At 53.1% G+C, this 22,547-nt stretch overlaps 6 protein-coding genes across 6 annotated transcripts; 1 reads left to right on the top strand and 5 right to left on the bottom strand.

The window, feature by feature from the left end:
- Positions 1 to 712: 712 nt before the first annotated feature.
- Aspvir_004522 (DNA-directed RNA polymerase I subunit RPA49) lies at positions 713 to 2,343 on the top strand (the record flags this gene model as incomplete). The annotated part of the gene is made up of 3 exons (XM_043267748.1): positions 713 to 860; positions 908 to 1,248; positions 1,309 to 2,343. The coding sequence occupies 3 exons, from the start codon at positions 713 to 715 to the stop codon at positions 2,341 to 2,343; spliced, it is 1,524 nt and encodes a 507-aa protein (XP_043123683.1).
- A 514-nt stretch (positions 2,344 to 2,857) lies between these two features.
- On the bottom strand, positions 2,858 to 4,836 carry hemA (5-aminolevulinic acid synthase HemA; the record flags this gene model as incomplete). Its single annotated transcript, XM_043267749.1, has 2 exons — positions 2,858 to 4,434; positions 4,491 to 4,836. 2 exons carry the CDS (start codon positions 4,834 to 4,836, stop codon positions 2,858 to 2,860), a joined length of 1,923 nt encoding a protein of 640 aa, XP_043123684.1.
- Positions 4,837 to 5,939: 1,103 nt separating this feature from the next.
- ino80 (chromatin-remodeling ATPase INO80) lies at positions 5,940 to 11,278 on the bottom strand (the record flags this gene model as incomplete). Its single annotated transcript, XM_043267750.1, has 4 exons — positions 5,940 to 6,145; positions 6,214 to 10,036; positions 10,097 to 10,663; positions 10,745 to 11,278. 4 exons carry the CDS (start codon positions 11,276 to 11,278, stop codon positions 5,940 to 5,942), a joined length of 5,130 nt encoding a protein of 1,709 aa, XP_043123685.1.
- A 2,975-nt stretch (positions 11,279 to 14,253) lies between these two features.
- Aspvir_004525 (putative GABA permease) lies at positions 14,254 to 16,290 on the bottom strand (the record flags this gene model as incomplete). The annotated part of the gene is made up of 7 exons (XM_043267751.1): positions 14,254 to 14,432; positions 14,487 to 14,958; positions 15,015 to 15,547; positions 15,609 to 15,756; positions 15,818 to 15,926; positions 15,965 to 16,133; positions 16,194 to 16,290. 7 exons carry the CDS (start codon positions 16,288 to 16,290, stop codon positions 14,254 to 14,256), a joined length of 1,707 nt encoding a protein of 568 aa, XP_043123686.1.
- Positions 16,291 to 17,277: 987 nt separating this feature from the next.
- On the bottom strand, positions 17,278 to 19,698 carry Aspvir_004526 (bifunctional K:H/Na:H antiporter NHX1; the record flags this gene model as incomplete). The annotated part of the gene is made up of 5 exons (XM_043267752.1): positions 17,278 to 18,494; positions 18,545 to 19,204; positions 19,278 to 19,427; positions 19,491 to 19,523; positions 19,656 to 19,698. The coding sequence occupies 5 exons, from the start codon at positions 19,696 to 19,698 to the stop codon at positions 17,278 to 17,280; spliced, it is 2,103 nt and encodes a 700-aa protein (XP_043123687.1).
- Positions 19,699 to 20,109: 411 nt separating this feature from the next.
- Aspvir_004527 (putative sucrose transporter) lies at positions 20,110 to 22,227 on the bottom strand (the record flags this gene model as incomplete). Its single annotated transcript, XM_043267753.1, has 4 exons — positions 20,110 to 21,449; positions 21,511 to 21,832; positions 21,909 to 21,948; positions 22,031 to 22,227. The coding sequence occupies 4 exons, from the start codon at positions 22,225 to 22,227 to the stop codon at positions 20,110 to 20,112; spliced, it is 1,899 nt and encodes a 632-aa protein (XP_043123688.1).
- Between the last annotated feature and the right edge of the window lie 320 nt (positions 22,228 to 22,547).

The following is a 22,547-nucleotide window of genomic DNA, read 5'->3' on the forward strand; positions in this document are numbered from 1 at the left end:
GTCCGATTTCCTAGGAAAAAAAGATTACGGTTGAATTCCCTCTATTCAAACGTGTTCGAATTCGGAGTCCGCCGTTCAACAGCCTGCTTCCATCCTCCTCGGGCTCACTTCAACGTTTTCGATAACCTTTTATCTTGATCAGACAGTTTGGGATCCGCATATCCGTGTCCTTATTTCTCGGAGAGGCGACTGTGTTCGGTGGAGGCTGGAGAGGTCGGTGGGAAAGTTTGAAGAAAAAGTGATTCTTCATTTTTATTCATTCCTGTACTGTCTTTGTTCACCGAACCTTTTTGGGTTTCGCATGAGGGCCGGTCAATTGCTCGTTTCTTACTTCGGGTCTTGTTCTCTAGTGAGACATTGAGCCATGGAGAGGTGTCTCTCGAGAGTTTATTAAAAATGAAATGGCAAAAGTTACGATGACAACAAAACTTTCATTCAGTATCGTAGATCCTATTTGAGAGCTTTGAAACGCGCAGAACAGTAGTCATCGCAGTGATAATAATGAAGAATAACGGACATGTACCAATTCACCGTGCTCTGGTTTGTGTGTCCAATAACGAGCATCTCCGCCTTTGAGTGCGGAGAACCAAATTTTGGACCCGGCAATTTTTTTCCCTTAGAAAGAACATTTCAGTCCAACGTAGCTACGCTACAACAACGCCATTCAGCAATAACTCTCTTCATTCTCTTTTCTCCTTTCTAAAGGAACAATATGCCATCGGATAAAGTCGAAAAAAAGCGCAAGCGCGACTCTGATCGCCATGAACGTCCCAGCAAGAAGCCCGCACTCGAGCTCCAGGACCTACCACCTCTGTCGGCCAGTGTAGTAGATGAGCATAGCGAGCTGGCTCCTGTGATAAGTATGAATGATATAAATTTGCTGTACCATGCACAAATCGATTGACAGGTTGCACAGTCACCACCCCCGGCGTCAACGCCCCCCGCAACCTGCGTTTTACGCCGTACCTCAAAGCCCGCGCAAATTCTTCGTCATCGGCAAATCGCAACAAGGGGATTGTTTCGTCGGAGCTCCTGGTGCAATCCTCCGAGCACCCCAAGCTGGACTTCGTGGGCCGCGAGGCGGAGGAGGACGCTGACTCCCAGCTTAAGCACTACGTTGCCGTGGTGGACCCGGAAAAGAAGACCTGGCAGCTTGTCGAGGTGCGCAAGTTGACGGTGCGAGGAGCCGTGAGGAGGATGAAGCCCCTGACGGAGGAGGATGAGGAGAGCAGCGAGGAGGAGGAAGTGGTATGCTTTCTGCTTTTGTGTACAGCTGCTCGACTCTTTGGCAGATGCTGACCGCGCTAGAAAACCATGCGCACGCAACGCACCGAACTCACCAACACCTTCGGCACGAAACAATCACGCAAGGCGGCACAGTCGATGGCCGAGAACGCACAGCTGTCTAGCGCGCCCGCCGGTGTCGTAAACGCCGCCGAGTCGGCCATTCTCTCGTCCATGCCCGCCGACGCCGCGGCCGACATCGCGTCCAAGGCAGCGGCCGTGCAGGCGCAGGTGCAAGCCAACAAGCCCATCCCGCAGGCCAACCTGGACGCGACGCACCCGTCTGACGTCTACCCGATTGACGTGCTCGTTCCCAACGGGCTGGCCACCCTCCGCCAGCTCCCCGGCGTCAAGGAGTGGGCCGACACCGTCTCCGCCGGCCTCCCCGTGGCCACGACCTCACGCTACGTCTCCCGCCGCGTCGAGGCGGTCGTCAAGTCCGGCAACACCACCCACCTCCAGCTCCTCCGCTTCATCCTTCTCCTGCTCGAGTTTTCCCGCTCCCTTCGCTCCGGCCGAGACCCCAAGTCGTCCGCCGGACCAGGCAGCAAGCGCCTCCCGCCCCGCGAGGAACTGCGCCGTATCCTCTCTTCGGCCTCGGGCAACCCCGCCTCTACCAGCAAGCAGCAGACGACTACAAGCCAATCCGACGCCGGCACCCTCCCGGACCCCGTCATCGACGCCATCCGCCGCAAGTTCGCCCCGCAGGGCTCCCACCTCACCAAGAACGACCTCACCTTCCTGCATACCACCATCTGCGCTCTGTCGCTGCACATCCCCCCGCAGCCCGCCAAGGACGGCGGCGCCAGCTCCCTGGGCGGCAACTCACCCAACGAGCTGGCCACCGACCCCGCTGATCTGCGCGACGACCTGAGGCTCGAGAGCGCCACCATCCTGCAGTACTTCCGCGAACTGGGCTGCCGCGTCGACAAGCCACGCGAGAGCGAGTTCGCCAAGTGGAATATCAAGGGCGGCAAGGCCGAGGCGGCCGCGAGACGGATTGCCCGTCTCAAGGTTCCTGTGGAGTTTCCCAAGGTGAGCCGCGGTGGGAGGAGGTGATTGTCTGTCCCTGCGGTCTTTTTTCCTTTGCAGCTGTGAAAAATGATAACTAGAAAAGTTGGTTTTGGGATGTCGGTCTCCCGCAATTCTGCGCTTGTCTCATGGTGTCAAGGCGTTGGGGTTCCGTTGTAACTAGATGATAGCGCGAACGTTGGACTATAAATGTCACTCATATCTTATAGAGGCCTACAATGTCTTGAATTACGCACTAAGCCATCTACAACGGGGGTTATAATTGTGAGAAATGCAAGGAGGTAGAGACTGGCCCTTGAATTGATCTATCGAACCCAGAGCGCGGTAATGACAGACCGGTTCGGATGTATATGTGGATGTTCCTCGTAACAGAGGAATTGTGAATACATACAAGTGCATGTACCTGAGGACAAGGTTATATTGTCAATGAGCAGGAATATCAAAGAACCTGCACCCAAACCTTCACGACGTAGATCTTTCAGGTGCAAGGGGAGGTGAATTATATATGCAAGATACACTACCCAACAAGGCAGCGTCCTGTCTATGCGGTCACGCCAACGGGGATGGAGGCAGCGGGAGCCGCAGCAGGCTGGATGGGAGTGGCGGTTTGCATGCGAGGCGCCTGCTGGAACTCACGCTCGACCGCCTGCTCCAGACTCTCGTACTCGAACAGGCCGAGCTGTGCGTCCTTCCAGATGGGCTCGTTCTGTTCCTCGGCGCCTTCCACGCCGACACCGACAAACCCACCCTGGGCTGCCCAATCACTAGTGCGCTTGATGCCCAGATCGTTCCAGACCGCCTGGACGGCCTGCACCAGGTGGTCGCGGTGCTCCTTGACGTGTCCCGGAGTGGGAGTGATACGCAGGCGCTCCTCACCGCGAGGCACGGTCGGGTAGTTGATCGCCTGGACGTAGATTCCGTGCTCCTCCAGCAGCTTGTCCGAGGCCTTCTTGGCAAGCTCGGCATCGCCAACCAGAAGAGGTACGATGTGAGAGGGGTTCGGAATCACGGGGATATCTAGTTCCTTCAGTGCCTTCTTCACGGCCCGAGTGTGCAACTGCTGCAGCACACGGTCGCCCTTGTGACGTGCCTGGTACTGGATGGCCGTGTTGGCTCCGGCCATCGTCGCGGGAGGCAGCGAGGTCGTGAAGATAAAACCGGGAGCGAGGGAGCGGATGGTATCCACCATAGCCGCAGAGCCGGCAATGTAGCCTCCGACACACCCATACGCCTTGCCCAGAGTACCGGTGATGATGTCCACGCGGTCCATCACCGTTCCCTTGGTGGAGCGAGGGTTGGGGGTGTCCTGAGAGGCATAGATCTCGTAGTCCAGATGTTCTGCAACACCAGCCCCGTGGGGACCGTACATACCCACAGCATGGACCTCGTCCAGAAAGGTAATGGCGCCGTACTTGTCGGCGAGGTCACAGATAGCCTCGATTGGGGCGATGGACCCGCACATACTGTAAACGGATTCGAACGCGATGAGCTTGGGAACATGCAATGGCAGAGACGCTAGCTTATTCTCAAGGTCGACCAGGTCGTTGTGCTTGAAGACCATCTTCTTGGCGCCAGAGTGACGGATACCCTGAATCATCGATGCATGGTTCAGGCTGTCGGACAGGATGACACAGTCGGGCATCTTGCTTCCTAGGGTCGCGAGCGTGGCATCGTTGGCAACAAAGCACGAGCTGAACACCAGCGCCGCTTCCTTGCCGTGCAGTGTGGCGAGCGTGTTCTCCAGAGCCACGGCATGCTTGTTGTGTCCCGAGATATTGCGAGTACCACCGGCGCCGGCTCCGTAGGTATCCAGAGTCTCGTGCATGGTGGCCAGCACTTCCGGGTTGCGACCCATTCCGAGATAGTCATTCGAGCACCACACGGTCACCCGCTCTTCCACCGAGGCGGTGTGAGCACGGGGGAATTCCTTGGCGAGTCGATTGATGTTGTTGAAGTAGCGGTAGGACTTGTCCTTGTGTTTCTTCTCCAGTTCACCCTGGTAGAAAGCATTGTAGTTGAATGGAGCGGAAACGGGAGCCTCAGGACGGGGACCGGAAACCGCCGCGGGAGAAGTGGTGAGTGGGGTCTTGCCTTTGCCGTTGCCAAAGGTGGGTTGAACTGTTCGGAATCAATTAGCTATATATATTCAATCTATCCGCTGAGAAAGTACGCACGTCTGTCGGTGTTCTTGTAAAGATCAGGGCTCAGGTTGGCGCCATTGCCTCCAGTACCGTGCAGCGCCCTTCTGGTCTGAGTGGGACGGGAATGCTTGCTGCTCATACCCGGCACACCAGCGGCAGAGGAGGTGAACCTCTTGGTGCCGGCCATGCGGGCGCTCTGGACAGCCAGGGCCTTGCTCATCACAGGGCAACGACGAGCGATGACCTGAAGGTTCGACATGGTACCTCCGCCGGGACTGATGCTGGGACGGGTAGCCGTGGCAAGAGTACGCAGAGCGGTGGGAGAGGTGCGCTTGAGGAACGGACACATCGCCCGAGACTGCTGGAGAAGAGACTCCATGGTGAAGGCGGCGAGTGAGCAGAGACTCAATCGAGGCAGGAATTGGTTTCGTGGTGTTGAGACGGAAGGTAGATAACAAGGAAAAGGTGAAATTGGGAGGGGAAGATGGGAGAAAAGAAATAGACTGGACTTTTCCAGACGCCGATGCAGGAGATTGGTTCCAGTCGCCGCCGAGTATAAGGGCAGAAGAGAAAAAGAACCTGGACGGATGACTAAAAGCCAATGTCTGACTCGACCGTTGCCTCATTGCCTCGGTGCCTCAGTCACCGATGGGCTGCGAGACCATACCGCTAAGCCTGTTCGGGCAATATGCACCTCGCAGGTGGCTGCTAATGTGCGGCATGTGATTGGCTGGTAATGAAGATTGAAGAGTCTACGGAATTACCGTAGCCGTATGATCCGATACTGGGGAAAGGTGGGCTACATGGTAAAATAAGGTAAAGTACGGTAAACGGAACAGCCGCTGGCATATCCTCGGAATCCTCCGCGGTGGCCGAGGAAGTCTCCTCACGCATTTCCTTTCCGCCTTCGGAGTGCGCAACTTGACAACATACGACATAATGATGACCTCGACCTTTTCATGAACTCATACATTACGGTTTTTGTAGTCGTCCAAGGAAAGGGACACAAGCAATTGAGAATCTTTCACTTCAGCTGAAGCCCATCCCAGCATCCATCGTGGCAATCATGGCCAAGGAAGAGAACACCACAGAAGCGCCCATTTCCCCCAATCTTGATCAGGGTCCCCAAGTCATAACCGTATCGCCAATCAGGACAAAATAATGAATGAACAAAATAAGAACAGATGAAGAAAATCCAGCCGCATGCTCGTCTATCGCCTCGTCAATCTCAATCAGCTTAATCTCTCTTTGCTTTTCATCTCACATCATCCCCTCCAGCCGTCTTTAACAAAAAAAAGTGTCAGGTAGATTAGAGAAACAAAAGTTGACATGTTAATACAAGGCAGAAACAACAAGGTGCCGCGAACAATAAGCACAAATCCATCAGAATCACAGTAATCTCTCAAAAAACGCCGTAGCCCCATTCAGTCATACGGGTAGGTACCTAGTAAAATCTGGGATCGGTCATAGTCGATGTGCACATCAACTTTCCAGTCCACCGTCACCATCAATCAATCGCAAGCGCTCCGTGGTCGTCTTAGCTCGCTTCGACGATCCCTTGCCGTTGCCACGTCCTCGTCCTCGCTTGGGAACGGGTGTCGACGAGGGTGTGCCAAGGTTGTCCGCAGTTGATACAGGCGTTGCCGCACCTGAAGGCTTCGCACTGATATCGTCAAAGTTTCCTTCCCCTGTAGTAGAAAAGAAAAAGTAAGCATCATATCATCAATGGAAATGGGGATTGAGAGTCGCGCCATACCTTCGTGATACATGTCGTCAAGCGTAAGATCCTTCTTTCTCTTTTGAGCCGCCTTCTTGCCTCCTTTGCCAGCGCCAAACACCTCACCGCGGTCTAGAGCTTCCTTCTCCTTCTGCTCAATCAGTTCCGCCTGCTCATCATCCGCCAGCCACATGGCGATATCCTTGGTCCGACTCTCGCGGTTGCGAGTGTTGAAGTCAACTCCGCCGGCCGCACCGCCCGAAATGACAACGCGCTGCACCTCTTCTTTCTGCAGGGCTCGCTTGCGGATTCGCTCTTCGATGGTGCCGCGAGTGATGAGCCTGTAGACGGTCACCTGTCTGGTCTGGCCGAGACGATGCGCTCGATCCATAGCCTGCGAGTCAATGGTCGGGTTCCAATCCGAATCGTAGAAAATCACCGTGTCAGCGGCAGTCAGGTTGATACCCAGACCACCGGCACGGGTAGACAAGAGGAACACAAAAATCTCAGGCCGCTGTTGGAAATCGGCCACGGTGTCACGACGGTCCTCAAGTTTGGTGCTTCCGTCCAAGCGGCAGTACTTGTAGTTGCGGTAGGTGAGATACTCCTCCATCAGGTCAATCATGCGCGTCATCTGGAAGTACAGCAGCACACGGTGACCGCCCGCCTTGAGTTCGCGGAGAAGTTCATCCAGCTTGGCCAGCTTGCCCGAATCGGTGACAAAACGCCGCATGGATGGAACTTCGATGTGCGTGTACCGCCCCTTGGTGGATGTCGGCTTCGGCAGCATGGGCGGAAGCGAGAACGGGGTGGGGTCCAACTTCTTCTCGAGGATCTGCTGCTCCATCTGTCTAGAAGGCGAGCTAAAGAGGGCATGGCGAACGGAGACGTTGAAGAAGGTATCCTGGATTTCCCTGACGGCCTGTTGACCAGAGCAGGAGATGGTGATCGGAGGCGCCGATGCGGCAGGACTCGCGCAGGGTTCAATCACGTCTAGGCCTCCGCGTTCGAACGTAGCCTCAGAAACATTCATTAAATCCCGCATATAGCCCTCCACGGTAACGTCACGGACAGCCTGGTGATCGTTCCGCTGGACAATATTGAAGAGGGAATGAGGAAGCACAGACTTTGCTGTTTGCTCGTCCTCATCGTCGTCGTAGATGATATTCAGGCGAGACAGTCTGTTGCTCTGGCCACGACGGCGCACCGCCCGCTCGAAGACGCCGAGATGTGACTGCTCGTACGCCTCATTGACGGAGGTGTCGGCGAACCGCAGGAAGGAAAAGCTACCATCCTCGTCGATGCTGCGTTTGATATTCTCCGGGGTAAAGATGTTCATCAAGTGCTGCAGGTATTTGCCTCGGAAACCAGCCTGTTCATTGCCCGGCCCAGCCGTGTCAACACGACCGCTGGGGCTGCATAAAAGGCGCGGTAGGCTGTACTCGATCAGGTTACGCGTCGAGTAGCGGACATCCACATTCTGTCCCTCACGGACGAACGAGGCGGTTTCTGCAAAATGTCCGACCGAGAACGGTGACTTTGTCTCTGCCCGCTCGAACAGGTCGGGATGGTTGCAGACTTTCCGGAACTGCATGACCAAGTTCATCAGTGTCGTGCTGTCGGCTTCATCGCCAACAGCCGCCTTCTCGATGAGGTCCATGATGCTGACGCGGTTCCGCAAGTTGGCGTAGTAGGCCCGCTGTCGATACGTCAGGTCGCAGAACACATCCTTCTCAACCTTGTCTCCAAGTTCTTGCTGGACGTGTTTCTTCACGCGACGAAGCATGAATGGTTTCAGAATCATGTGCAACCGCCGGAGCTGGTCCTCGTTAAGTTTGGTATTACTTTGAGCATGAGACTCAATGTCCTTGGAGAACCACTCGCTGAATTCATCGTGAGAGTCAAACAAGGTCGGCATAATGAAATGCAAAAGGGCCCACAATTCCTGCATATTATTTTGAATCGGGGTACCAGTGAGCAGAAGACGGTTTCGGCAGTGAAATCCGAGCAGGTTCTTCCACCGCGAACTTTGAGACGACTTGATGGCCTGGGCTTCGTCAAGAATCATGTACTGCCACTTGACTTTCTGGAAGTACTGCGAATCGACGACGACAAGCTGATACGAGGTCACAAGGACATGAAACTCTGACTCTTTGGTGTAAGTGATGTGCTTGCGGTCCCAGAACTTCCGGAGAACCTTGCGATCTTTCGCCGATCCCCAGTAAGGCAGCACCTTGATATCGGGAACAAACTTGGTGATTTCCTGCTGCCAGTTATGCAGTGTCGATGCTGGCGCAATGACCAGGAACGGTCCCCAGATATTGTGAACCTCAGCCAAGTATGCCATGACCGATATAGACTGGATGGTCTTACCCAGACCCATCTCGTCCGCCAAAATACCGTTGATACCTTGCTCGTACAAATTGACAAGCCAGTTCAGACCCTTCAACTGGTATTCCTTGAGCTTGGCCGTAAGCATCTTGGGCTGTGAGATTTCGATATCGCCCAAACTCGTGGGGTTCTGGAAGTTCAGTTCGCCCTCGTCCAGAGCGGCCATCGGGTTCTCTTCAGCATTGAAGGCACGTGCCCGCTCCTGAGCTTCCTTGACGGCATTCTGGGCATTAGCCATGGCCGCCTGCCGCAGAGCCGTCTCATCTTCCGCGTCGAAATCTAGGTCCTCAAAATTGGTGACTTTGGTGCTCATGTCGGCGACGCTAGGCGGCAGATCAATGGTGCGGTCTTGGGCCTTGCCAGGTTGGATGGTCTCATCTGAGCCGTCCACAGCGGTATCCCCAGAAGAATCTGCTCCGGCACCTTTGATCTTTCGGCCAATGAAGTGAGAATACAGTTCAGTCTGGGAGATCAAGAAATTCAGCTTGCGCTTCTGACGATTGGCTTCACGCTCTGCTTCTGCCTTCTTGGCGGACTCGATCTCCTGCTTCTCGGCGAGACGACGCAGATCACGCTCCTCGCGCTCATTGCGCTTCCAGAAGGACATCATTTCACGCATCGTCCGCTTGGCACGGGCCTGCGTGTCTTTCATGCTCTTGTTCGTACGCTCTTGCCATTTGCGAGACTGCTTACTGGCAAGCTGAGCAGTCTTCCGCAGATTTTCCTGACGCGTGCTGAGAGAAAGGGTCTTGATGCGATAGACCTTGGGGATGTCTTTACGGGCAATATCCCGCCAGATCTGTTCATATATCTGATTGTAACCCTTCGACTCGAATGTGGGTACGGGCGTAGGCGTGGGTTCTTTGGAACGTGCACCTTTGGCCTCCTTCTTGAGTGTTTCCTTTCTCGGATCTTCCTTGGGAGCGATAGGCAAGGGCTCGTCATTCTCCATGGCAGCATAAGCAGCTTCGGCCGCATCTTTCTCCGCCTGCTTCTGCTCCTTGGATTTCTTCGGCCGTGAGGTTCCCGAGCGTCCAGACTTGCGCCTCGACGGGGAGCTGCGACCGATGTGAAATGAGCTGGTAGTGCCTCCTTCCAGGTTAGGAGCAAGCGGCGTGACCTCTCCGATTTCCTCCGGCGATGTGACACCTTCGAGAGCTCGCTTGGTCGATTTGATTTTTCTCTGGGCCCTTTCAGCTTCGCGAAGGAATTTGGCCTTCTCGGCGGCATCGTTGGCCTTATTTGCCTTGCGCTCTGCCTCAAGCTTCTTCTGCATTTCCAAACGCACCGTATTCTCACGCCGCCGCTTCCGCTGCATGTCCTTCTTGCGTTCCTTTTCATCCTGAACCTCCTTCGCCTGAACTTCAGCAATGACCGACGCTTCGTTTGCGACCCGGAATCGATCCACTCCCGCGTTTGCCTGCTTCTCAAAAGTTTTACCGAGCTTGACAAGGAAATCGTGCCGGCGACGCTGTCTTTGTATTAGTACACTGATATTTCAGATGTGGGAAGATGTGAATTAGAGGCCTACCTTGCGCCTGATGCCCTCGGCTTTCTCCGCATCCAAAGCCCTTTTCTTGCTCTTCACGATGTAGCGTTCATACTCCGCCTCAAAGCCAGGCGACTCAACATCGCTTTTGTCGGCATTGTCAATCTCCGCGATGATCTTGTTGATGGTTTCAGCATCACGTTCGGTTAATGTCTTGCGGCTGGAGACTCGAGAGGCTTTTGTCGGTTCGAGAGTACCGTTAGCAGATGCGACAGGAAGCGCTTCGGCGGATTTGGGTTCCTGTTCCACATTCCGACGACGTTTTTCGGCGCTCGGCTTTTTCTCAAGTCGGGGCAAGGCTGTGGCGGAGATGGGTTCCGGCTCCTTGACTTTAAGTTGGGAGGTAGGTGGAATAACGTGCGCCGCTAGAGGTGGGGTGATTCGTCTCGTCGCTGGCACTGGGGCAAGGGTCGGTGGTGCGGGTGTGATCGTGGGTGCCGGGGCCGGTAGGGCTTCTGGAAGGGAGGACTGCTTTTTAGGGGAGCTCTCTTCAGTCGGACCGGAAAGAATGCTGGCGAATGACATGGGGTCGGCAGCGCGAGCATGTTTCTAATAAAGAATTGAGATAAAGACTCAGTAGATGTACTCATCTCACATTTGGTTAAGGTAATGGTCGAAGTGAAGACATACCGTTTCCCTAGGGGGAGAAGCCGGCCGGGGCTCTCGCATCATTGATGATGAGTATCCAGGAGCGCCATTTTCTCCGATGGAATAGAGTGGTTCTGTCTCTTTCTTTGGGGGCGATTGTGATAGGCTTTCCAGGCGAGCGGATGGATGGGCGTGAGATGGAGTGGAGTGGTTATAGAGAGATGCGCCGTTGTTGGACATCACCGATGCTGAATATGGCCTTGGTAATGAAAACTGCGGCGTCCCTGCCGATGAATGTGCCTGATACTGCAACGAAGGCTCCGCATGATGTCCTGGCGGAGGAGCACCACCATTTAGTGGAGGTAGTGTAGCTGGTAAGGGCGAAGGCGCATGTGAGTAATGGGGACTCCGAGACAGTGACGGCTGTGGAGCGAAAGCCGGTGGTGTCTGAGGAGGGTGCTGCTGGTATTGATCATTGTTGGGATAGTATGGACGGTTCTTATTCGGAGGAGAATAGACGGGAAAACGAGACTGCTGCGTCGGAGACTGGGGATTGTAAGGCGGAGCCCCCGTCATGATGGCCGCGTGTGCCGGAGAACGCGGCGGCGAATATTCGAATACAACCGGGGCAGCGATAAAGCAGCTGAAGCTCGAAAAGGCGTCTTTGTCAAGTGGACATTGAACAGGGCCGGTCGTCCAAGCGAGAGAGGGTAGAGAGGAGAGGTATCTTCCCAAAAGGGACGGGGCAATCACGCGTTTCGCACCTGTCGCGGCGATTTCAACTGCTTGAAGAATTAGCTCCGAGACAGGGTTTGGTATAAGAAGAGATGAATTCAAAGGTTGAATTAAGGAAATGGATCGTCAGTTTCATACGAGACAGGTTGTGAAGTCAGAAGATGAGTTGGAAGGGAGATAAGGGGAGAGACAAATGGGAGTAGAAGAGGTTGCCTCACCGTTTTGACAGAAACCTCTGGGGATAATTGGATGAAGGCGAGCTCTTTGTGGATGTTGGACCAAACCAACAAACTCCCGTCAGCGCCAGAGTGGCTCAGGCTCGGATGCGATGGAAAACAAGCACCCGTCTGTGGTTCTCCCAAATCGGGAATTGACACTGTGGTGCGGCTGACGGAGCTTGTGGACAAGGGAAAAGGGAAAAGGGAAACAAGTGGGATGGAGAAGTTGGAGATGTAGTTGATGAGATGAAGATAGAATAGATGATGGAAATGGAGATGGAGATGGAGATGGAGTATGTAGAAAAGAAAGGGTCGAAGGTGGAAGGAAGGAATAGTGAATGATGATGATAGATGATAATGATGCTGCTGTTGGACCTTCGAACTGGTCGTTCCAGCCTTTTCCCCCCTTTGCCCAAGTTTTCCTCTCTGCCCTCTCTTCACTTTACTTGTTCCTCTTCTTCCTCTTTCGTCGCTTTTTTGGGCCTGTCCGCGATCCGTACTCGTACAGCCTGGCGGTACGGAGTACGTGTATTGGGATTACGTGCGCCACTGATCCTAGGTACCTGGCCGATCGATTGGATCTTCACTCGCCAAGAATTTGCAAGCTCAACCTATAGGTTGCACTTCGATGAAGCAGTCGAGGAATTGACAGCGTTGGACAAGGGAGTGATCCGAAAGTCCTCTATGACAGTGAGCATGAAGGTCTGCTTCCATTTTGTCACTGTCAACCTGCCCTTGCGAGATATTCACTACTCCAGATGAAGGTATTCAATGCCAAGCCTAAGTGTCCGATACCGGTAATTACAATCTCAAAACATCAAGGCCATGCTCATAAATTACATCGCCATTGAGTTCAGCTTGATTCTCTTCTAATAATAATGACACTAGTAGCATTATGCTCTGGTAGAATTCAAATACTCCGCACTGTCTGCACAATCCTTCTATAGATGCGATGTGTCTCTGTTGCAAGGATCGCCTGATACCACGCGCAGGGGTCATCATATGGAGGAGCACCAAAATTGCCAGTTATACCAAACGTAAGGCACAGCAGATGATGGTGAATGATGACCGTTGTCAGCTGAAACTGCAGAGGCCCTGCTGAGTACGATTCCCATGGACTGTGAGAGAAGGTCTAGGGACCCAGCAATGGCTTGACACCACGCACTGTGCTGCTCTGAAGGTCGATGGCATTCATCTTTCTCTTCCATGGAATTTCTGCGTCCGTTGCCCCGTCGGTGAGGGCCAATGACCATATCCAAGTAGACGCGGTTGTTGCGCAGCCACCCGTCTATGCATCGGAGCCGGGAGAAACACAGGGAATAAGACACTGCATGGCCCTGGCGCTTCTGTATGCGCGAATTATACAGACTGTTGAGGCCTGCCCTATTCGCTCCCTTACGGAGTACTTTTGTCGTATATCGGCCTGGTGATCATCTCATGGACGTAGTATTCTCCTGGACTTTCAATATCCTGGTACCAAAGGAACGTCTGGATTGATTCTATTAATTCGTAATATCAGCGTTCGGAAGCTACTGAGCTCGTATTGTCTCTTCCTTGCATAGGACTAATCGTTCCGTAGTCATGCCTGAGGCAAAAGCATTCAACCTTAGAACAACACTACGGAGATTGCATCGCCAATTGGCCATGAATTGGGCCATTGAATCCCTTCTTCCCCCTGAGTTAATATATCATACTGTAGGATCAATTCGCTTCCCCCTTGCTCAGTCTTGCCGTGATCTTATGATCTACCCGACACTGCCAGTTCCGAGACACTTGCATGTCTGTAGAGCCAGCTTTGAGTTCAGATTGAACTGTCATTGATTCTCCCAAGGTAGACGGTACCTGGACGCTTGCATTGACCCTGGCAGCTGGAAAGTCCTACTTGCAGCAATCTGGAGAAATAACGAAAGCTTAATATGATGAGATCGTGCAAGCCTGATTTGGTGACGTTTTCTGCGTGTCCGACAGTCATCCACCGGCCCCGAGGATAGGTAGATATGGCCAGATCCACGCAGACTGCAAGCTGGAAATTGTTGGATTGACCTTCAGAACCAGATGTGTGTTTCCAGATGAGGGAGATCTCTGACGTCTCTGCTTCCCGTTACGTTCCGAACAGTCGGACAGCATGGGGAATAAGCAGTTCACGGGGCTCATCAATGCGCCGTTCAAGAAAGCGCCGTTGAAGGAGCTTCCCCGTATATTTGCGCTGATGGGTTAGTCCCTCTCCTATCCTATTCAAGATCTGTCACTGACAGCCCTGTAATAGATCAAGGCAAGATTGCCGGTTGATACGTTCTCGAAATACCGGAGTAAAGGGCGAAGATCTGCAGCGCAGCAGCGATTGACGAATTGAGGTGCCGAGATGCTGGGACAATGCGTATAGAAATACATACTACATCCTATTTATTGTACAAGGGAAGTCATGGCTTATTAATTACTTAACGAAGCGACATGTACCCACACTTACTAATTGATTTCACACTCACCTGCATAACCAGCCTGCAAATCGGCAGTACATGTAATGCAATTCGAACAGGAAACTGGCAATTACAAAAACAACACGATCATCCTGTTATCAAGAGAGACAGGTACCCCTCATCAATTGACACCCTTCTCCCCATCCAACTCCTCCAGATTCGTCTCCGAAGGAGTAGACGACGACTGTCCAACCGTCGCCTGCGGTCCCTTGTAGAACTTGCGCGCATACAGAAGATAATACAACAGCGCACCGCCCCAAAGCGCACCGTTGATGACGACGGTATAGTTCATATCCTCGGCTTTCAAGTCTGTCAGCACAACGCCTTTATTACCTACAGAGAGGAAAGACTTACGAGTTGGAGAAGGTCCCAGGGTGGGAAACATGCACAAGACGAGCGCGAAGGAGAGATACACGATGGCCGTGACGGCGATAGGCTTGCTCAGCCATCCGGTGTAGAATTCCCCCGGCTGGAAGCGCTCGCCACCCCAGACGAGCCGCGCAAAGATGGGGGTCAGCCAGGCGAGATCGTTCCCCGCGACGGCGAGGGAGAAAAGAGCGTTTGAGGCGGCGCTGTTGATGAGGCAGAGCAGGCCGATGATGATGGCGGCTCCGACAACACCCCAGATCATGCGGACTGGCTGGTAGCGGATGCGTTTGCTGACGTGCCGGAAGAACGAGGAGAAGGGGAGGGCGCCGTCACGGGAAAAGGCCCAGCTCTGTCGGGAGGCGGCGAGGACGAGACTCAGGCCCATGAAGAACTGGACGATGGCGACGACGGTCATGAAGCCCAGGGCCCCGGGTTTGCCGAGTGCGTCGTAGTAGATCTAGCGGTCATCAGCTCGGGCCTATGCGGGTGCGCTTTAGGGCCTGACAAGCTTACCTGCGCCATCGGTTGACCAAAAGCACTCCCCAGAATGTTGTCCAGCTTGGTATCCATCACGGCTGCTATGACTGCAAGAGACAGAAACCCCAGGATGCCACATAGCCCGATCGACCAGAGGATCCCGAGTGGTACCGCACGTGTGGCATGAGTAGCCTCCTCGCTCATATGGACGCAGGAATCAAAGGCGCCAATGGTCCAGATAGGCGACAGCCACGCAAGCATAAACGCCCACCCCGCCGGCCATGTGGTCAGGTTTTCAACATGTCCGAAGACATAGGAGCCCGAGTTGACCGGTCCGCCATTCATCGCCTTCCCAATGGGGAGCGCAATGACGGTTGCTAGCACGAGCCCGATGTTGCTGAAGATGCAGAGCGTCTGGATCTTTGGCATAATTCGCGCAAAGAATGTGGTGATTAACCCGTGTACAACGACGCAAGCGACATATGTGGCATACACGACCGGGCGGGAAGCAGTCCACTCCCCATCGCGGGCGATGGAAACGAGCGAGAGCAACATGGTTGCAAACCCATCTACATCCTGCGCGTCAGCATATGCCTCAGACACAACCAGACCGGGGGAGGCTCCACGCACAATCGATCGAGCAGACCCCACCCACAAGACCGATGGTATTGCTGTATCCAACGACAAAACTCAGCGGGTTCTTCCACTTCTCATCGCTGAAATAATGCGTCCAGAAATAAAGACCGCCAGCGGTGGGCATCGCGGATGCCAGGTCAGCCTATGAAAAGACAGACGATCAGCCCCGGGCAGTCAATTCTGTATACAGTCATATCACATACCATAGCCAAGCCAACAATGAAGATGAACACGCTTGCAACGAGCCAACCTAGAGGGGAGTCAATACCGCTGATCGAACGCATCCACAGAGAGGGACCCAAAGGTCTTACCCTGTCACTGGTCAGCAAGGACACTTCAAAATTCCGCACTGCAACTCATGGAAATAGTTTACCCAGACCATGCCCACTGGGCCCGCAGGCACCGAGAACGACAAGGTAGATGCAATGGAGGGTAACAATCCCATGATGCTGAACGCAACCGCGAAGATCTGGGTAGTGGAGTAGTGTCGCCGAAGCTCTTGCTTGTACCCCAGCATCGCTGGAAGGATCAATATCCATCAGCATATTCTCATTGCAGGTGATACACCATGCCACACACCGAGTAACTCCATGTCACCAGGCTCAACAGCAATATCAGGATCGACTGTTGTCGCAGCCTTGGACTTGACGTCCACAGCTCGAGTATTTTCCGCCATAGCTTGGTGAATGAAGTGAGATAGGAGTCAACAATACGAGAGCACCATGAAGCTGTATATTAGCAAGAAAGGTCATCGAATTCAATCCATCTCACGTAGGTGTATCTATATTTAATATCCATCTGAATATGCACGCGACCCAAGATAAGAGTTACGAGAGAATTGAGTTCTGATAAGGAGGGGTGTACGTCCTAGGATCCCATGCATGGAGTTGCATTCACCCAATGTCTGATAAGGAGTATTCATCGTCTCAACCTTAAATGTCGTCGTCATATTGTCCTATTTGAGCGGGGTACAACAGCTGAGCTACAGGCACGGGAAGCCAAGGGAGCCAATCTCAGCAACTCGATGCTTGCGTTACTGTGGTAGTGGTGATGGCGGGATCCTGATACTCAATTAGTTACCTATCGCGAGCGAAAACGACCTGACACGGAGAGAGCATCCAATCTCGGCGCTTCATGGCGATGATAAGAGTTTAGAGCGTGCATTAGCTCACAAACTTGACCATGGCTTGAGTTGACTCTTAAGCGATGATGAGGAGAAAGGCGCAAGTCAGCGCGAGTTTTGCCTATTCGGAACTAATCGCCAGTCTTCCGAGGCTCAGCGTTGCCTGCTTATCAGTACGTTCAATAATACCATGATAGGATTGATGATATCTCCTACTCCGTACGGGAAGTCTATCTCAAGGACAAAACGGGACAAAGAGGGGAGTCGGACTCCCTCTACTACCATATATCTGTTGCATAAACCGCAAGCACCACCCTTCAGGGTTCCAGACCCCAAAGTCCCAATCAAATGCAAAATATGAAGCCACAGGCGTAAATGGAGCCCAGTACCAATATACAACACGAATCTGCGCAATTGAGCCCGGGCTCCTACCATCTATGAGCAGGCCGAGACTGCAGAGTCACAAACAAAGAAGAATCAGATGAAGAGAAACACCGGAAAATCGGATAACAAAACGTTAAGTATACATAGCATCGTGGCTCAAACGGCACCTGGGCCTTTGTGGTTTGACTGATCTAGAAGCAACCGCGGCTTGATGAAGTCCTCGTCCAGCTGTCGGAACCAGGCGGCATGATCGCCAGACGGTCCACCCGAGAAGAGATCACGAAGAGCTTCCCTCGCACTCAGCCCTGTCTCTCTCCTTGCGGGTGACGCTTCGCTCGAAGGAGCAGCTTGTGAAGGCATCAGATTCTGTGCCTGTGACGGTGACCGCCGCAGTCTAGAAGCCGCAGCCGGCGCGGAGGGGGGTAGATCATCGTCAGATGCACCATCATCGATATCCAAATCGAATGCATCAACTTGGTCCGGCTCCGACGCCCTTCGGCCGCGCCCAACGGCTCTCAGGCCGAATTCATCCTCACTAGCAGCACTGCCATCGCTGTGAATTCCAGCCCCGTTGCCGAGAAGCGTCGCCGTCGATGATCTATCGCGCGCATCTTTGGAACTGTAGGCATTGGAATACATTCGTGCATGGCCCCGAGTTGACCGGGGTGGGCTAGGACGGCGGTTGTTACCACTGGAATAGCTGCCGGTCCTGTCACCGAGACCTGCTCGCTGTATGCCGTCGAGAGGGATGGTAGAATCCGTGCGTCGGGGCGTATATCCTAGGCCGGTGTCGGACCGCTTGTAATAGGTGCCCCCATGGGTGACCTCGATGTCGAATTCATCGTCGGACTCAATCTCCTCGACCACGCCGGTCCGAATCCCAAGAATCTCCAGCATGCGAGCAGTCGTACCTCCGAAGATGATGACGGTCAACACGACGACAACCAAAACAGTAGCACGCAACGCCGGCGCGTTCACCCCTGTAAGCCCCGCGGCCAGCGCAACCCCCACAGCTCCGCGCAAGCCCGCCCAGAATAGCATTGCTTGATGGGCGAAGGGCAGCTCGTCCGCGACTTCCAAGCCGTGACGTCGTGCCCTGTACCGGATGAACCAATTGATCGCCTTCGACAACGGGAACACTGCCAGGTAACGGGCAAGGCAGATGCCAAAGACGGCGACCAGAATGAACAGAGGCTTAAACTGTAAATTCGTCTCGACGAATAAATCGAGGCCCAAATAGATGAAGATGAAGTTCTCCGACAATTGAGCCATGACCTGGAAGAGATATTTGGTGGTCAACTGCGTCCGCCGCGACATGTTGTAGTAGGCGTAGTGTTTCATCGTGATACCACAGAACAGAAGAGAGACGATGCCTAAGCCTGTCAGTTACCGGGAACGCTGGAGAAAGTACAAAGACACTCACCGGATAGGTGGACACCGTTCGAAAAGAAATAGCTGGCATACGCGATGAGGACAATCAAGCAGCTTTCGATCTTAGGCATGCGACGAACGTGCGTGTATTTCAGCCCCAGCGCGGTCATGATCCCGACAATCATGCCCACCAGCATACTACCAAAGAAGACAAGCAGGAAGAGTCCGATAGCTTCAAAGAGATTGAGGATCGTCAGTGAGCCAGCATCACTTTCTGCATACTTCTGCGCTGTCTCGAACAAGACAATGGCAATGGCATCGTTCAAAATTGACTCGCCAAAAATGACCGTGTAAAGTTTGGGCTCGACTTTGTAGATGTTGAAAATGGCCAAGATCGTCACCGGATCCGTCGCAGAGAGAGTGGCCCCAACAGATATAGCCTCGACGAAAGAGATGTTCAGACCATCCAACGGGATCCGTGTCCAGATGTAAAGTACCAAGCCCAGCACAATCGCGGAGATGAATGTCCCCGCAAAAGCAAAGGTGAGTATAGTGCCGATGTTGCGGAAGAAATTCGCCTGGTGTAACTCGTAGCCTGAGGCCAAAATGATAGGAGGAAGGAGAAGGTTGAAAAAGAACTGATAGTCGAAAGTGACGCTGTCTTGTATAGGCGACTCGGGACTCAACCGGATAATCAACCCGACAAACATACCTACGTTAATGCGCATGAGTGACCGTCGACCCTTACGGGAGACAAATAATAGCAGAGACAAAATTGAACGTACCAGCAAAGATCGACAGAACCGTTTCATGAACCGCCTGGATCTTCCTTTGTTGCAGTATATAACTCGTAAACAGGGCAAACATCAACAGCATGATCAGGATGAAAAGAGCCCAGGAGCTGAAGAACTCCTTCTTTCCGGCTTCGGGAACATCTGTAATAGCTCGTCAGCAACCGACGCCAGAGGTTTCTGAGTATAAGAGATCAACGCGCGTACCATCATCGGGCTCGTCCGAGTCGGCGGCTCTCCCTGCAGAACAAAGACGACATGTTAGCCACGGCACTATCACTGTTACATGATCCATAGAAAAAATTGTTTCCAGTCAAATGACAGCAAATAATTCATAGGGGCAGACAATCAAAGCAGCAATGAAGGACGTACGAATCAGCTGGTGAAGGGCGTCGCCCATCAGTTGGCTCGCCATTATGAAGTCCACACAACCACCAAGCGGTTAACCCCAGCTGCGAGTCTCTGACGCCAAACCAAGGCGCACATAATAATAACTGACAGATGCAGTGCAGGAAGGACAAACCACAAACGAAGCGAAGTATTAGTGGCAAGGTGGAATGTTGCGATGGGAAGATAGATGGATCAGCTAGAGTAAAGTACCTTGGTTTGGGGACAGGTAGCCGTCAACGTTGGAGGTCCCGCCCGAAGCCAAGACCGATATCCAAAGGCTTGTCGGAGACCGCCCCCCGGGCCCCATCCTTAACATCTGAAAATCTGAAGACTTGATCTTTGATAAAGAGTATTTGTGGCAAGAATGGGATTTATAGTACAAATGTACCTATATATGAAGATAAATTCCGGACTACGAGATCATGGAACATTCAATTCACGCCGTGCGATCCCCAAGGCGACTGGCCAGCCAGGCCGCAACTAAAGCAGCACATCCTCCAAATCTAAGCACCCATCCAACACTGTCATCCCAGGGCTCTCCCCTAGGCTTCTGGAGGGCCTTGAAGATAGCACTACTAATCAAGCTTGAAAAGATCTGGGGTGCAGACACTGCCACGTTATGGAGTCCGAGAATGATGCCCGCTTGGGCAAGATTTTCCTCCTCGTCCTTGACCTTGGCGCGTCGCGGTCGAGCACCGTTCTCTACATCTTCGTCGTAATCAGCAGCATCACCGTGGTCACCAGCGACATTCGCAGCGGCATAATGTTCATGAGGCACTTCCATCTCTGTTTGATGCCGCCGAGTCCGACGCTCCGCATCAATGCGGGACACCTCCGCGGAGATCAGGGCGAAGGGAGCCCATAGAGTCAAAGCCCACGAAATGCCCACGAGTCCAATAACCGCTGATCCAGCCTGGTAAGAGGAGATGAAGAAGGTGCTAAACATGCAGACCGCGAACAGGACATGAGAGATAAACCATGCCCGGCGCAGCGTCAGCCCAGGTATCTGCAGCTTCGATAACCATGTCGATTCATCCCCACTTGCAGTTGGCTTATCGCTGGGGGGTTCTAAGGCGGGTTCTGAGGCGACACCGACGGGCAGACTTGAGATTGACATCCTTCTGGATAGACAGGGTTCGTTCTCCTCTGGAGTATCCGGGTAAGCCTGCTCCGGCCTTGTGATCGGCCTGTATGTCGGGACAACAAAGAGCGGCAAGATCATGTTAGCAATAAACGAGATTACTGCGTAAATCAAAAGTGCAAACGTTCCAATTCGAGTTGCTTCTTCCCAGGCCTTATTAATGTCATCTTCGGATAAGTTTGGATGCCGTTCGAAGATGGGATTGACATAGAGCTGCCCTATGTATGTCGTTGCGTAGAATAGAAACGGAAACCAGCCAACCCAGGCCGCAAGCTGAACCTCGCAAACCTTGGCGATCTGCGGAGGCAGAAACTTGATCGACTTGAACACTTGCCAGAAAAAGCCAACAAGTCCGAGACTATCTGAGGAGGGTGGTCCCTCGAGCCTTGGGTCTCGCTCATGGATATAAGAACAGCTGATGCTCAGCGTAATACCGAGCGCCAGTGACGACAATGCACAGAGCACCTTGAACTGAGTATTTCCAAGAAAGGGGAAGATTTTGGGCAGTTCGAGGTATCCAAAAATGTATCCAAAGATATTGCCCACCCCAGTAAGCCGGCTAGCCCAAGCGTTCGCCGATTCCTGCTGATGAGCGGGAGCATTATCGACGATGAATGCTCGAATACCTGCCTGAACTGTACCGAAACATTATCATCCATGCGCCGACTGACAGTGGTTTGGAGACAATGTGCTTACCTGTATTGATGGCGAAATCTAGACAGTACATCAAAACCGTCGCTAGAAAGATTATTGTCGTCCGAGTCCCATCAGAGGCCGGATCGACGCCAAAAATCCCGAGAAAACCTCCAACAATCTCTTGCACCCATGCAAGCGCAAGGAGGGCCACAATGGTCGCCGCGGCACCAACAATCATGAAAGGCTTCCTTTTACCCCACGATATCCGACAGTTATCGCTCCGAATGCCGATGTACGGTTGCACAAGAGTACCGGTCAGGGGTCCCGCGATCCAGACAAAGGCAAGCAGAGCCTTGCTCATTCCAAGGGACAGAAGGTAAGGCTGCATATTTATCGAACCATCAGACACTGTCTTCGTGTAACAACCTCCGCCTAAAAGTGAACACTTGACCACCTACCGATCCATTCGATAGCTCCACCGACCATACAACCTGCAAACTAAACCATAATGTCAATATAGCCGCGACGTCAAAAAGAGGAGAGGTCCCCCCCTCCCCAAAAGCTATGGGGATGGACATACCCAACAATGCTCAGCGTCAACAAGAACAGATACCAGCTACTCTTCGTCTCCGCGGAATTCCCCGAGTGATCACCCCGGGGAACTCCATGATGCCTTTGGCTGACTGTTATTGAGTCCACAACATCATCATCGTCCGTACGGTTAGGTCCCACCAGGGGAGAAGTCTCGTCCGCCACCCGGTCATCCGTCCCCGACATTGATAAGATGTCGCAGCTCCGAAATGTTCGCGACAAAGCTAGGATACCGACTTTTTCTATGAACACAAGGCTATCCCTGCCCAAGGAGTGAAACCTCCAAAGTCAGCGACGGCGAGAAAAGAAAAGATAATGTCAGGCTGGTGGGAGCGAATGATGAATGGTAGTATGGCGTAAGTCTGGGGTAATCCAGAGACAATAGCTTGTTATCTGGAGATAAGGGACGAGAACTATTGCGGGTTCGCTAGGATGGGGAGCATGCTGGCGAAATGGTGAGGAATTACGAAACTGAGCTATTTGCATCAAGATAGCCAGCAAAGAAC

The sequence above is a fragment of the Aspergillus viridinutans genome, assembly GCF_018404265.1.
Source record: "Aspergillus viridinutans IFM 47045 DNA, scaffold_2, whole genome shotgun sequence".
Lineage (NCBI taxonomy): Eukaryota > Fungi > Ascomycota > Eurotiomycetes > Eurotiales > Aspergillaceae > Aspergillus > Aspergillus viridinutans.